At 42.8% G+C, this 14,070-nt stretch overlaps 1 protein-coding gene across 2 annotated transcripts in view; it reads left to right on the plus strand.

Annotated features, from left to right (window-relative positions):
- CNKSR1 (connector enhancer of kinase suppressor of Ras 1) overlaps window positions 1-14,070 on the plus strand; it is a 39,127-nt gene that overhangs the window by 17,309 nt on the left and 7,748 nt on the right. For both annotated transcript variants that reach the window (XM_058195130.1, XM_058195131.1), the window contains 11 exons: window positions 205-324; window positions 1,359-1,435; window positions 5,599-5,732; window positions 6,830-7,014; window positions 8,213-8,243; window positions 9,804-9,976; window positions 10,793-10,866; window positions 11,618-11,689; window positions 12,480-12,553; window positions 13,380-13,444; window positions 13,783-13,909. In XM_058195130.1, coding sequence (XP_058051113.1) covers window positions 205-324; window positions 1,359-1,435; window positions 5,599-5,732; window positions 6,830-7,014; window positions 8,213-8,243; window positions 9,804-9,976; window positions 10,793-10,866; window positions 11,618-11,689; window positions 12,480-12,553; window positions 13,380-13,444; window positions 13,783-13,909 — 1,132 coding nt within the window. The remainder of the gene's footprint in view (window positions 1-204; window positions 325-1,358; window positions 1,436-5,598; window positions 5,733-6,829; window positions 7,015-8,212; window positions 8,244-9,803; window positions 9,977-10,792; window positions 10,867-11,617; window positions 11,690-12,479; window positions 12,554-13,379; window positions 13,445-13,782; window positions 13,910-14,070) is intronic.

Raw genomic sequence — 14,070 nt, forward strand, 5'->3', positions numbered from 1 at the left:
GACCAGTTGTAAGTCACTTTTTTCAGCGCCCTTGGAACTTCGAATGGTCACTAAACAAGTGATTGTAAGGACCACCTGTATGTAAAGTGATGCCTTTGTGTCTTGCTTCACGATGCAGTGTGCATAATCAATGCGTCAAATGATAAAAGCAACCAAAACCCTCATTCTTATCATTAAAAGTAAGGCAAATGGTTGATTGTGCAGGTGGGGTGGACCCGGATGAATCTCGTGAAGAAGCTTCTGGAATCCAGTCGAGTGACGCTGGTGCTGAAGAAAATCCCACTGGTTTCCTCAGAGTCTTTAGGATCTCCTCTTCACCAGCAAGTAAGTTTAGGCCAGGTCAAACTTCCCAGCCTCGTGCTTCACAGAGGAAAAAACTTCAACTCCCACAATTCTCAGCCCCTACAACTTTTGAAGCATGTGTTACAATGTCCAGACAATCAACGCACCAATCATTGCAATGTCCACCCGATGCCAGAACCTGATTGGTGCAGAATTCTGCTTCATATGGAAGAATGCACCTCTGTTTGCCTGAAATGGTCCTTCATGTATGAAATCGGTGGCCACAGTTCTCCGCTTTTAATAGGGAAAAGGATGAAGGATGGTTCTTTGAGCATCTCTTTATCTTTAGAGCAGTGTTTCTCAAATCTGAACAACTTTAAGATGTGTGGACTTCCACACGCTGGCTGGGGAATTCTGGGAGCTGAAGTCCAGACATGTTAAAGTTCATGAGGTTGAGAAACACAGCTTTAGAACATCTTTTTAGAGTTAAGGGCAAACCCTGCCGTGTGGTAGATTGGAGTGGTTATCCTAGGGAACAATGTAGTACCTATGGTTGTATTGTGATAGTGGGACATCCAAGGGAATATCATACTCTCTCATTCCTAAGATGCAATTTCCCAAAATCAGGGACCTTGGTTCCCATCTACATTTGATAAACCATGGAATAGATTTGCATCTTTTAAATCCCCCCACACACATACACACAAATGGAGAACCCCCAGCATCATTATCCTATTTCATCCTCCTTGCTTAGATGCTTTCTTACCATTTGCCAGTCCCTGAAGATCTCTCTGGTTTATCTTTCCAAGATCTTAGGCCTTAGGCCACCCCAATAGTAATAATAAATAAACAACCCCAACCTGATTTTACATTAGAAAAGCAAGGCAGGCAGCTTGGAAATTCCATTGTCCTCTATCTCCAAATATACCAGTGATTCATCTCCTACTCTTATGATTTCCCGGGAGTTTCGTTTGTGACTCAACGGGAAGCTGAAAGTGGAGATCAGTTGGCAACAGGAAGCATTTCTTCTCACCTGAGACAGATACTATCCTTAACTGGCTTTGTTTGCTCCCCAGCAACCACAGGCTTTCTTAGAAGACCTGAGCTCAAGAAGCGATGACTCTTCAGCCAGCTCTGCGTCACCAACATCCAGGTCAGACATCCATCAAGTGGAGGACTTGTTTGTTGGCAAGGTTGCCGTGGGACGTGGTTGATGATGTGGGATGTGAATCTGTGGACATGTGAAGGTCCTGCTCTTGGTCCGTGGCCCAGTGAAGAGAATGCTAAGAGCAAACAGTACATTCCAGTGATGCTGAGAAGGCTATCTTTAGAACTGGGCCTGACTCAGATATTCTCTGGGGGGACAGAGAGAAGAGTTTTCTGGTCAAGCTGGAGATGTTTTCTCCGCGTATTGTAAAATATGTGTGTGAATGTGAAGTCCTTGGTGCTCTCTGGTCTGGACTGTTTTCTTGCAGACGTTTTATTACCCAGTTATGTAACATCTTCAGTGCTAGAAGGAAGCGGGATTTGCTTTATGTTTCTGTAGAGCGGCTTGCCTTGTCAAGCATTGTTTTCTTCTAGTAGTTCTGATTACTCTGTTGTTTACTATTTGTTTGGATTGGTAGTTCCTAGATTGGGCATTGTTTACTGCTTGGGCATTGTTAGTTTGGAATTAATCCTGCTGTTAATCCCTGTTTATCTGGATGTCGACTGCTGGTGAGGAGGTTTGGGTCGATTGCTCCAAAGATGTTACCTAGTTCGGTAATGAAATGTCTTCAAGAAAACAATTATGCTCAGAGAGCACCAAGGGCCCCACACAATTCAACCCTGACCTACAAATATTGTCTTCTAGCGATGTATGAGAATTTTGTATGCTCAGTCTAATGATTTAATGATGACCAAGAGCATTGGTGGCACAGTGGTTAGAGTGCAGTACTACAGGCTGCACTCTAACCGTCAGCTTCCTGCAATTTGGTAGTTCAAATCTCACCGGGCTCAAGGTTCCATCCTTCTGAGGTGGGTAAAATGAGGACCCAGATTGTTGGGGGCAATAAGCTGACTCTGTAAACCGCTTAGAGAGGCCTGTAGAGCACTGTTAAAGCTGTATATACTGTAAGTCTAAGTGCTATTGCTATTTTTCATCTTCTGTTGACACCTTCAAAGTAATTGCTTAGAAGATGAATATGTAATAGATGTATTCTCCCAACCTACTTATCTGCTGACCTAAATTAACCCATTTTGTAAATTATCTATAATACATTCAACAGTAAAGTAACCCTATTTCACAGGGTTATTATTGCTGGGGGGGGGGTGGACCTAGAAGGCAGTACTTTATAAGGTGCTTTCAATTTTTGTAGGAAAAAATGGATATAAATCCTAACCAATGAATGCGGCAGCTTTCCTGCCCTCTCTAAAATGAGTGCATCATATCCTAGGCTGGACTCTAGACAGAGTTCTCAGGGCCTCATGCATATAACATGCATATATTCTTTCTCTCTCTCTCTCTCTCTGGCAAGCTAATGTAATAATAGTAAACTAATAAATAACTAAATAACCAATAGATTCAATAATAAACCAAACAATAACAACCAGATCATTTTCATAAGGTAAAGGTTCCCCTCGCACATATGTGCTAGTCGTTCCTGACTCTAGGGGGCAGTGTTCATCTCCGTTTCAAAGCCGAAGAGCCCGCGCTGTCCGAAGATGTCTCCATGGTCATGTGGCCGGCATGACTCAATGCCAAAGGTGCATAAAATGCTGTTACTTTCCCACCAAAGGTGGTCCCTATTTTTCTGCTTGCATTTTTTACGTGCTTTTGAACTGCTAGGTTGGCAGAAGCTGGGACAAGTAATGGGAGCTCGCCCCATTACACAGCACCAGGGATTCGACCCGCTGAACTGCCGACCTTTCGATTGACATGCTCAGCGTCTTAGGTACTGGGTCACCACGTCCCTCAGATCATTTTCGATATATTCAAAATTAGGACTTGAAATGGCCACTTCAGTTGATCAATGGTAGCTTCTTAGACCTGGAACCCTCCAGTGAGTTGTCTTCACATTCCTATGATGCTTTTGTGGGCAGAACGTTGAAGTCTCTATGGCTGTTTGATTGCTAAGGATCCAGACTGCCCTACCTGCCAGAGCTAGACCGTGTGGTGTGTACAGGTCATGGCTTCTTTCTTTTATTCTATCTTCTTGTTCTCTTGCTAGTGAAGTAGATAGAAACAGGAGAAGATAAAAGTAGCAGAGTAGAGTAGAAGGTTCAAGAAACTGTTTATGGATTTCCTAGTAGGGGTTGGCTTCTTGATGTTTTTGCAGACGTGACTTAGTCCTCTGTAACAAAATATGCCATGGCCTTTTCACTTTCAATAGAAAAGAAGCCACAGATGAGAATGTTGCAACATGAGGACGCACTGAGGAACAGATGGAATATCTCTTGGAGAAATTGGTGACCTTCCCCCTTTCTATTACTCAAGCTACATCTTGGCTGCATTTTAAACTTTCCAATAATAAAATTAGGCATTTGTCCTCCAATTTTTTTCCATCTTTTTATAAGGGTCCCCCATATAACATCCAGGAAGTGGGAGGGATTGTAAAAATCCTTGGGGATAGTGGCCCAGATCCTTGACCTATTTGTCTTCTGTCATCATCAAATCCAGCAACGCTTCTGGGCCACAAATGGGTATCATGAGCTTTCATAGAGAATTCAAGGGTTGGGATGTTTTCACAGACCAGGAACTTGGAAATGTGTATCCCTGCCCAGAGGAAGAATAAAAGTAGACATACAGAAGGGAGAATAGCTAATAACCTGGTAAACAGATGTTTTGTACCTAGGTATGTCCAATATAGCTCTTATTTGGTGAATAGAAAAGCCACCTCACCAACCATTTTGTCCACGACTGTTGTCAACAATTATTTGCACACTGGTCCAAAATGGATAGGATGCTTCCCTTGTGCTGAATTACACATTATTTTTTCAAATTCTCTTGCTGATATATATAAATATGTGAAAATATCTACAGACCCCTCATATCCTGGACATAAATTGTTTCCACTTCTACCTTTAAAATGACACACTAGAGGACAATTTTTTCCTGAATGCCATTACTCTGCTTAACAACTAATTCTCACAACACTGTCAAATAATTTACTAAGACTGTATTATTATTATTATTCTCTTCCTTCCTAGTATCAATCTCTTTCCATCTATTACTATAACCATGTTTCTTGTATCTTCCAATTTATATTGTTTTTGTTTCTTAGTACGATTTAGTACTTATTAGTAACCTTGGCTATCACTAAGTGCTGCATCTTTTTATTCTTTTTTTTTATAAAAAAGTTTTATTTTTACATTCATATCCAACAACTCATCCAATGTACAGTCATATACAATTAGTCGGGTTTGCCCAGTCACCACCCCCTCCTTTCAACTCTCTTCCCTCTTCTACCTTCTTCTACTTTCCAGACCTTCCTCCCCTTCTCTTACCTACATCCTCTCCTCCCTCCACCCTACACCTTCCTTCTCCCTCTACTATCCCTCTTCCTTCCTCTTCTCCCTCTTCTCCCCCTCTTCTCCTCTTTCCTACCTCCTACTCTCTCCCCTTTTCTCCCTCCCCACCATTCTAAAATGGTAGCTGGGCAGACCCGACCCTACATTAATTATATTTATATATCTTCAATAATCCCTGTACATTAACCATCACTCCATCCTTTTTATTCTTGATGCATGTGTTTTATTCTCCTTATGTACACTGAGAGCATATACACCAAGGACAAATTCCTTGTGTGTCCAATCACATTTGGCCAATAAAGAATTCTAAATAAGCTATTTGGGAGGTAAAGTGGTGCAAAAACCATTTGCTTGTTTTGTTAAAGGAAAGTTTATAGTTTCATTCCTATGATTATTCCTAATGATTATACAGTTTTCCCCTGCTTGGCAGTGTCTGAGATGCTGAGACTGCACTTCCCAGAATTCCTAGCCAGCATAGCTGGAGGCTAATTTGGGAATGATGGGAGTTTCAGTCTCAACTGGAAGGCAGTCTAGTTGGGGAAGGCTGGATTGGAAAATAACTAGGATTAATAAATTGAAATGGAGCTCCAGCATCTCGTGACATTTGGCGCCAAGAGAAGGGACAGCAGCCAATCTTTGACTTCTCAGTGCCCACAAATACTCAGATGTTTTCCTTAATTGACATTACATGCATTCATCTTGCAGGAACGCCATGTGATATCTGGCAGGGGGTTCTTCTGGCGAGCCACGTGTAGTTGTTATGTAATAGAGCAGATCAAAGGTTATTAATTTTTCTTCTTGTTAAAGCATGACGGCTGAGTTCGAGGGAACCCAGAATTCTGTGCTTGATCTCCCCACCGCTCAGGAGGAACCGAAGGGAATTGATTGCAGGCATCCTGTGGATAATATCTGTGGACTGGAAGAAGTCCTTTCTGGAGCAGGTAAGGAGCCTATTCTGTTGAGTCTAGTGAAGAAGTGCAAGAATAGAATAGAATAGAATAGAATAGAATAGAATAGAATAGAATAGAATAGAATAGAACAGAACAGAACAGAACAGAACAGAACAGAACAGAACAGAACAGAATTCTTTATTGGCCAAGTATGATTGGCTTTGGTGTATATGCTTTCAGTATACATAAAGAGAATAAAATACATTCTTTGAGCATAAAAAGATGCAACACTTAGTGATAGTCAAGGCTACTAATAAGCTATCAAATTGTACTAGGAAACTTGTAAAAACAATATAAATTGAAAAATACAGGCATACATGGTTATAGCAGTAAGTGGGAAGAGATAGATACTAGGAAGGAAGAGAATAATAATAGTAATACAGTCTTAATAAATTATTTGACAATGTTGTGGGGATTAGTTGTTAAGCAGAGTGATGGCATTCGGGAAAAAACTGTCCTTGTATCTAGTAGTTCTGATGTGCAGTGCTCTGTAGCATCATTTTGAGGGTAGAAGTGGAAACAATTTATGTCCAGGATGTGAGGGGTCTGTAGATATTTTCACAGCCCTCTTTTTGACTCATGCAGATCCTCAGTGGAAGGCAGGTTGGTAGCCATTGTTTTTTCTGCAGTTCTAATGATCCTCTGAAGTCTGTGTCTGTCTTGTTGGGTTGCAGAGCCAAACCAGACAGTTATGGAGGTGCAGATGACAGGCTCAATGATTCTTCTGTAGAACTGGATCAGCAGCTCTTTATCCTGGACTCTTCCATTCAGTTGTTGATCTATATATAACTTTTATATCACATTTTTCCCATGGACTTCAGGAATCATCATTAACATCATTAACACACTCCCAAAACCAAAGAATAACATTTAAAACATTCAAATGGACCCGAAAACCAGATAGGTTCCATGTTACAGTCTTTAGGCTCGTTGCCACTTACGGAATTCTCTAGTTCAGTACATGTGGAAGTAGCCAATGGATTTGCTCCTGATACTTGCTGGGTTTAACTTTCCATGCATATTTCTCCTGCCAAAATGGTCTAATTTATTGACCCCTTGGGTTTTTTCTTTCTTTCTGGTTTTTCCAGAGGCATTGGCTGACCCTGCTCTGGCAAAGCAGGACTTTGGAGCAGATTTCATGGGACCTAAATCTCCAGGTGCTGCTGTCCCTTCCACTCCCAAGAAGCAAGAGCATCAATTGGGAAACTCTGCGAGACATGAGAATGGATTTGTCAGAGGGCAACAGGGGCTGGCATCGGCAGATTCCAAAGAGGTAAGACGTTTGTTTAGGGCTAACACCTTCACAAGGAAGTTGCTAATATAAGACGCTTTTTTGGTGAGATTTATGTATATTAGAGCCAAGGTGGTGCGGTGGTTAGAGTGCAGCCCTGCAGGCTACTTCAGCTGACTGCTAGCTGCAGTTTGGCAGTTCGAATCTCACAAGGCTCAAGGTTGACTCAGCCTGCCATCCTTCCGAGGTGAGTAAAATGAGGACCCAGATTGTTGGGAGCAACAGCTGACTCTGTAAACCACTTAGAGAGGGCTGTAAAAGCACTGTGAAGCGGTATATAAGTCTAAGTGCTATTGCTATTGCTATTGCTATATTAGGACTATGCAAACAATGCTACATTTTAATTTTTGATTTACAAAATGGATTGAATGCAGACATCCAAATCCAAACATTTAATTGCATTGATTAGTTCATATGCACATATGATACTTCTTTGCAGGGGTGAAATGCTCCCGGTTCGGACCGGTAGCGATGGCAGCGGGTGGTTCGGAGAATCGGTAGCAAAAATCCCTGCCCCCCCTCCATGCCCAGCTGAACCGCACGATCATCAGAGTTTGTTTGTTTTTTAACTTTTAAAAGCATTTTTTCTTCGGCTGAAAAAATGTTTTTAAAAATAAGAAAAAGCCTCTGATGATCATGTGGCTCAGCTGGGATATTCAGAGCCTTTTAAAAGCATTTTTTCTACAACCTCTTCGGCCGAAGAGGTTGTAAAAAAAATGCTTTTAAAAGGCTCCTCTAACGATTCCAGTTGAATTGCCTGATCATCAGAGGTTTTTATTTTCTTTTAAAGGAAAAAAACCGCTTTTAAAAGAAAACAAAAGTCTCTGATGATCAGGAACTCAGCTGGGATCGTCAGAGGAGCCTATTAAAAGCATTTTTTAAAAACCTCTTCAACTGAAGAGGTTATAGAAAAAATGCTTTTAAAAGTTAAAAAAAAGTTAGCCATGCCCACCCAGTCACGTTACCCCCCACCAAGCCACGCCCACAGAACCGGTAGTAACAAATTTTACATTTCACCACTGCTTCCATGTCCAACCTGTTGCCACTCAGCCTTAGAAGACCTGAGTTTAGGGGAAAAGAGTAGAGAAAAGTTGTGTTTTTGAAAGGGGGTTGCATATTTCAAGTTCCTCATCAATCATGTCACCATGTTTTCTTCTGTCTCTCTCTGTGATCCCTACAGGGCAGCACTGAAATTCGACGGAAGCAGAAAGGTAAGTGGTACCCCTCTGTAGTCACCATGGGCTTGAATATCAAGCTATGGGTACTTATCAGCTTACGACCACAGTTGGGACCGAAACCTCCATTGCTACAGTGATATGGTCATTAAGTGGGTCAACACATGAGCACGCCCCATTTTATGATCTATGGAGTTTTGCTATGGTCATTAAGTAAATCACACAATCATTAAGGAAATCTAGTTTCCCCCATTGACTTTGCTTGTCAGAGGCTGACTGAGAAGGTTGCAAATGGTAATCACCGGACCCCAATTCTGCAACCCTCGTAAATTCCTGTCAATTGCAAAGTGCCCAAATTGTGATTGCGTCACTGCAGGGATCCTGCACACTCATGAGAGGAACCAGTCATAAATCACTTGTAACTTCAAACAGTCTTAAGGGTTATAAATGAAGTATTACCTGTATGTGTCAGGGTTCCAAGGAACACCCCCAACGAAATAAAGCTCTGAGGCTTGAGGTTCCTCAAAATTCCAATTTATTGTCATGTTGGCACAGCTGGGAAAACCCGAAACTGAAAGCTTCCAGGTTTTCCACACCCAGTTGACAGTTCACAGCCCTGCCCCACACCCACAAGTTCATCACATTGTCCAATCAACTCTTCACACTCAGTTGGATACAATCTTCAGGCAGTCTACATCAGACACAGGCAAAAATCCTTGTTGTTATGACTAACTTTCTACCGCTCCAACAACAACCCCCTCCCAACTTCCCCAGCTAAAATATGTGGCAGTTAAGAAGCAAAAAGAAAATTGCCTTCCAAAACTGACAGTATGCTTTTGATACGCTACCGCTCCCCCGGGTGGCTGGGGAATTCTGGGAGTTGAAGTCCACAGGTCTTAAAGTCACCAAGGTTGGATATCCCTGAGTGAACTCCTTCCAAAGTCAGCAAGATTCAGCGCATGCCTCTGCATGTGCACATGTGTGAATGTGCACTGGGGGAGAGCAGGAACTCTTGTAACTCCGCCAGTTCTTTCATTCCATCCATTGAACCAGGGATGGGCTTCTAGGGGTACGGCAGGGTTCGAGGGATCCTCTAGCCAAGGATTGCCAGGGTTTTGCAAACCCCCAAATGCCACCCTTGGCTGGCCACGCCCATCTTGCCCTGCCCCTCCCAGGAGTCTCCACGTGGCCTGTTCATCATTCCAGGTAAGTGCAGGGGCCACGCGGAGGGTCTTGGAGGGCAAAAAACAGGCCTACCGGAGGTTCCGGAAGTCCGGAAATGGGATTGTTTCCGGCCTCCAGAGAGCTTCTGGACCCTAGGGGAAGCAGTTTTCGCCCTCCTGGAGGCTCAAGGATAGCCTACAGAGCCTGGGGAGGGTGAAAGAGCCCCCCCCATCCCCGGCATAAGGTAAGCGGCTGACTAGGCCATGCCCACCATGGCCACGCCCATGCTCACCCAGCAACAGGGCAGAGAACCCGTTGCTAAAGGATCTGAAGCCCACCCCTGAATTGAACTTAACTGTGGGGTGTGTGTCCATTCAGAAGCTTTTAAAAATATGTTAGGCAACCTTTTTTTTTGTCTTTTGCATTAATGAGGCGTCACTACCCGATTAAGTCGACGACGCATCTCCTGCCAGGAACTGGGACAGGTGGACTGTGACGGTTGGCTCTTGAAAAAGAAGGACCACGTGGGCTTCATGGCCCAGAAATGGAAACGGTTTTGGTTTGTGCTGAAAGGACACAACCTTTACTGGTACAGCAACCCCAATGTGAGTGCATTCCGAGACACTTACGGTAACAGTAAACTCAAAGGGAGGCTGGGCTTCCTTCGCGGTGTATCAGTTTTCCATTTATTTTTAAACACTTTTTTTAAAAAAATAACAGCAACAAATGGCTAGGCCAAGATCATAAGTTTATGAGTGAGTGCCGGGAGAAATGAGCAAGGTCACTATTTTGGAGATTCCCCCACTTAGAGATTGAGTTCTTGAGGGATGTTGTACCCAGGAAATTATAAACCCTGCAAAATGGCAAGGTCAGGCGGGGTATGTTTGCCCATTTCAGGTGGTCCTGATTTAAGCTGACGAGTACCCCCACGTGGATTGGAAGACCCACATCAAAATGTTGCTCTTCCATTTCCAGAGAGATTTGAGGAAAATACAGGAGAGAGAGGGGGGAGAGGAAGAAGGAGGGGGAGAGGAAGGAGAGGAGAGAATACTGAAAAAATGAAGATATACCGCGAGATGAAGAAATAGTTAAGAAGATACTAGATTGTGCAGAAATGGGATAGATTGATACTGGAAATTAAGCAGAAAGAGGACATAGAATACAGTCAAACATGGAATTTATTTGACCAATGGTTGGAAAAAAGGGATGGAGTTTAAGAATGTAAATTTGTATTGTTAAGCAAATTAAATACCCAGACAACACGATGTTTAAAGAGCACTAAGAAATTTACTTAATAGAAAATAAATAAATCAATAAATAAATAAATAAAAATGTCCCAAATCCTTCAGTTTGTGGCCAAAGAGTAACACTTCTTTTCTTCTTTTCTTGTCAATGGACTCTTTCCTCTTCTGAAAAACTAGGATGAGAAGGCTGTGGGATTGATCAATGTGTCTGCCTACAGATTGGAGAGCACCAAGGAACAGAAGAAGAAATAGTGAGTGCAAACTCAGGGGTCCCCCTTGAGCCGTTTTCTGAGAAGGAACAAGCTCTGAATCAGTTCTCCAACACCGAAGTCCTTCAGATATGTTAAACTCTCATAATTCCAGCTAGACGAGATCTTTCAGCAGTTTGTGGGCTCCAAATGTCCGATACTTTTTGGAGTATAAGACGCACTTTTTTCCACCCTAAAAGAGGGTGGAAATGTTGGTGCATCTTATATACCGAATACAGCCATTTTTGGACTCTGGAAATCCTGCCCTGTGTGTCCCGTTTTTGCCAAAAACAGGCCCGTTTTTCGCAAAAACGGGACGTGCAGAGGGTTTGGAACGCCTGCAGAGTGCTCCTGGGGGCTGGGGAGGGCAAAAACTTTCTTTTCTTGTTTACCCCTTCGAAATCTTGGAGCGTCTTATACTCCATTGCATCTTATAGTCTGAAAAATACGGGTTTTGGTTTGTTATTTGACAAGGTATACGCACTAAGAGCAAACTGGATTTCAGTGTTAAATCCTTATGTAGCCTATTGATTACCATTTGTATATCTGAGGGCACTATGTGTAGGCTTGAGGGAACCATACGCTTTGCAAAATTGTGGGGGGGGAAAGGGGAAGTCACACTGGTTATGCAATCCTTTCCAAGCTTCATTTTTGCAGCTGTATCCATGCAGATTGGTAATTGGGTATAGGTGTGCTTCCCAACGGCAAGGAATCATGAGAAATCTGACTACTGTCGCTTCTTTTGTCTCTCCAGTGTTTTCCAACTCACCCATGAGAAGTACAAGCCCTTCGTCTTTGCAGCGGAAACCCTGGCTGATCTGAGCATGTGAGTAGCCTCTGAGGCAGGGGTGTCAAACTCAATTTCATTGAGGGCCACATCAGGGTTGTGTTTGACCTCGGGCGGGCGGGGGGGGGGCTGGCCAGCTCAACGTTACTCCTGTCAGGTGCCTGTGGTGGCCCGAGTGCTCTGCCCGCGCAAGCAGGCTCCCGAGCTCCGTTTTCGGCTGCTGCAGCTGCGGCCCTCCCGAGTTCCGTTTTCACTGGCAGAGGGTTGCAGGAGGCTGTGGCTGAGGAACAGCTGGAGCCCGTTCCCAGTGTGCGAATGCACAGAGCTGCCAGAAGACAAGAACAATTAAGAAAGCAGGGTCGACTCGGGAGTAAGGCCACACCTTGGAGGTGATTGGCCCCTCCCGTGGACATAAAAGAGGAGCGAGCGGGACGTGGGCTTTTGCAGGAAGCAATTAGTTCATCTCGTTTCAAGATTGGAAAGTTCTGTTTGTGACTCTAATAGACTCGGTGCCAGGTTTGGCCTTGCTCTGCATTTGGAAATTGGTTCTCTGGCAGCGTTCCAAGTGAGATAAGGTCAGAGTTGATAAACTTCTGTGGAAGCTTTGCTGATCTGATTCCAGTAGAATTTACCAAAGATATAAGGGAGTACTCGTTATCAACAAATTTTTGAAGCTGCTGCCCTTTGGCAAATTCCAGAAGTATAAAAAAAATTGGCAAGGAAGGCTTAAAAGGGGAATCGCTTTGAAGACAGATTTGTTTTCAGCAAGTTCCTATTCAAAGTTGTAAGGAGGGAACCTGGGAACATAACAAGCTGTGTTTCCTCCCAGGTGGGTCAGCCGTTTGATCACATCAATGACTAAATATACAGTGTCCCGTAAACCTGGACCATCTAACCAAGAAGGTGAGTGCCTATTGAAAGTAGTTCATTTTCTACCGGCCAAGTACATAAGACATGATATACCTGCATCACGTATACTAGAGATTCTCAGTCATCCAGGTCACGGTTGTCCCAAAGGTTCTTTTTCAGAAGGCAACTGGACTTTCTTGTTTTTTCTTTGAAGACGTTTCGCTTCTCATCCAAGAAACTTCTAGAGCTCTGATAGGAGCTTCCATTCCCCACTATCCCGACTGGTGACCCCCCAGGGGGAGGGCCTTCTCTATGGGGGCTCCTGCCCTCTGGAATGAGCTGCCTCCGGGGATACGTCAACTCCCCGACCTCCGGACCTTTCGACGCGAGCTAAAGACATTTTTGTTTCATCGCGCAGGGCTGGCTTAATTTGGCTTAATTTAATTTTAATAGGGGTTTTATTAGAGTTTTAGTCTTTCTGAGCCTAATTAAATTAGTTTTTTTAAAACGTTTTTTAATTTTTTTAATTGTTGTTTTTACTAGGCTGTAAACCGCCCTGAGTCTTTTGGGAGAAGGGCGGTATATAAATCAAAATAATAAATAAATAAATAAATAAATAAATAAATAAATAAATAAATAAATAAATAAATAAATAAATAAATAAATAAATAAATAAATAAATCAATAAATCAATAAATCAATCAATCAATCAATCAATCAATCAATCAATCAATCAATCAGGAAAAAAGGGAAGGAGCATGGTGGCTGGGGATGGTAGATTCCTAGGATGGAGGCAGAAAGCTGGTGTGATGCTATTCATCCCATTTCAGAATATTTTTATTCAAATATTTTTTTGTCCTCTGGACTCAATCCAACTTAGATTGCTACAGTGAAACAGAAGCAGAAGATCCTGAGGATGACTCTCCTAGGCATAGCTTTGATCAGGTCAGTATTTTCTTGATGGAACGTAATTGTAAAAATAGTGGGCTGCTCTTACTTTAAAATATCTTGATACTTTTTATAAACTCATTTGGGACTTCATTATTTTGGGGGAATGAGAGGCAACTACAACAGGCATATTGTGATTTCCAAAAAGGCCCTGATTCCAGCATGCAAACTTAAGATGGGAATCGATGCATTTGACTGTGTTTGGAAGGGATTGCAATGTAACCATTGAAAGAAATAGCTGCAGAATGTTGGGTGTGATGAAGTTGAGCTTGAGGGGGTCATATTTACTCATATTTTGTCTCCATCCCATTATTTTCTTTCTTTGTTTCTGGCAGACAAAGCAGAAGGAATTGGAGAAAGCTCAGTTGCCATCAGGGGCTACTGGGAGTAGCCAAAACCTTCTGGGCAGCCCAGTTTTCCAGGACAACGTAGATGAGAAAACAGCATCTCCTTCTTCTCCAGGTGAGCTCACCTTTGGTACCTTCCCAAGTTGCACTGGAAAGAACGTGGCAGGTGAGATGTTGGGGAAAAAAATCAACTATAATTGAACACCATTCCTAAAGCAGAAGGATGCAGATTTCTCTACAAGTTTTCTGAAATGTTCCCTTAGCAAAGGCAAATAG

The sequence above is a fragment of the Ahaetulla prasina genome, chromosome 10, assembly GCF_028640845.1.
Source record: "Ahaetulla prasina isolate Xishuangbanna chromosome 10, ASM2864084v1, whole genome shotgun sequence".
Classification (NCBI taxonomy): domain Eukaryota; kingdom Metazoa; phylum Chordata; class Lepidosauria; order Squamata; family Colubridae; genus Ahaetulla; species Ahaetulla prasina.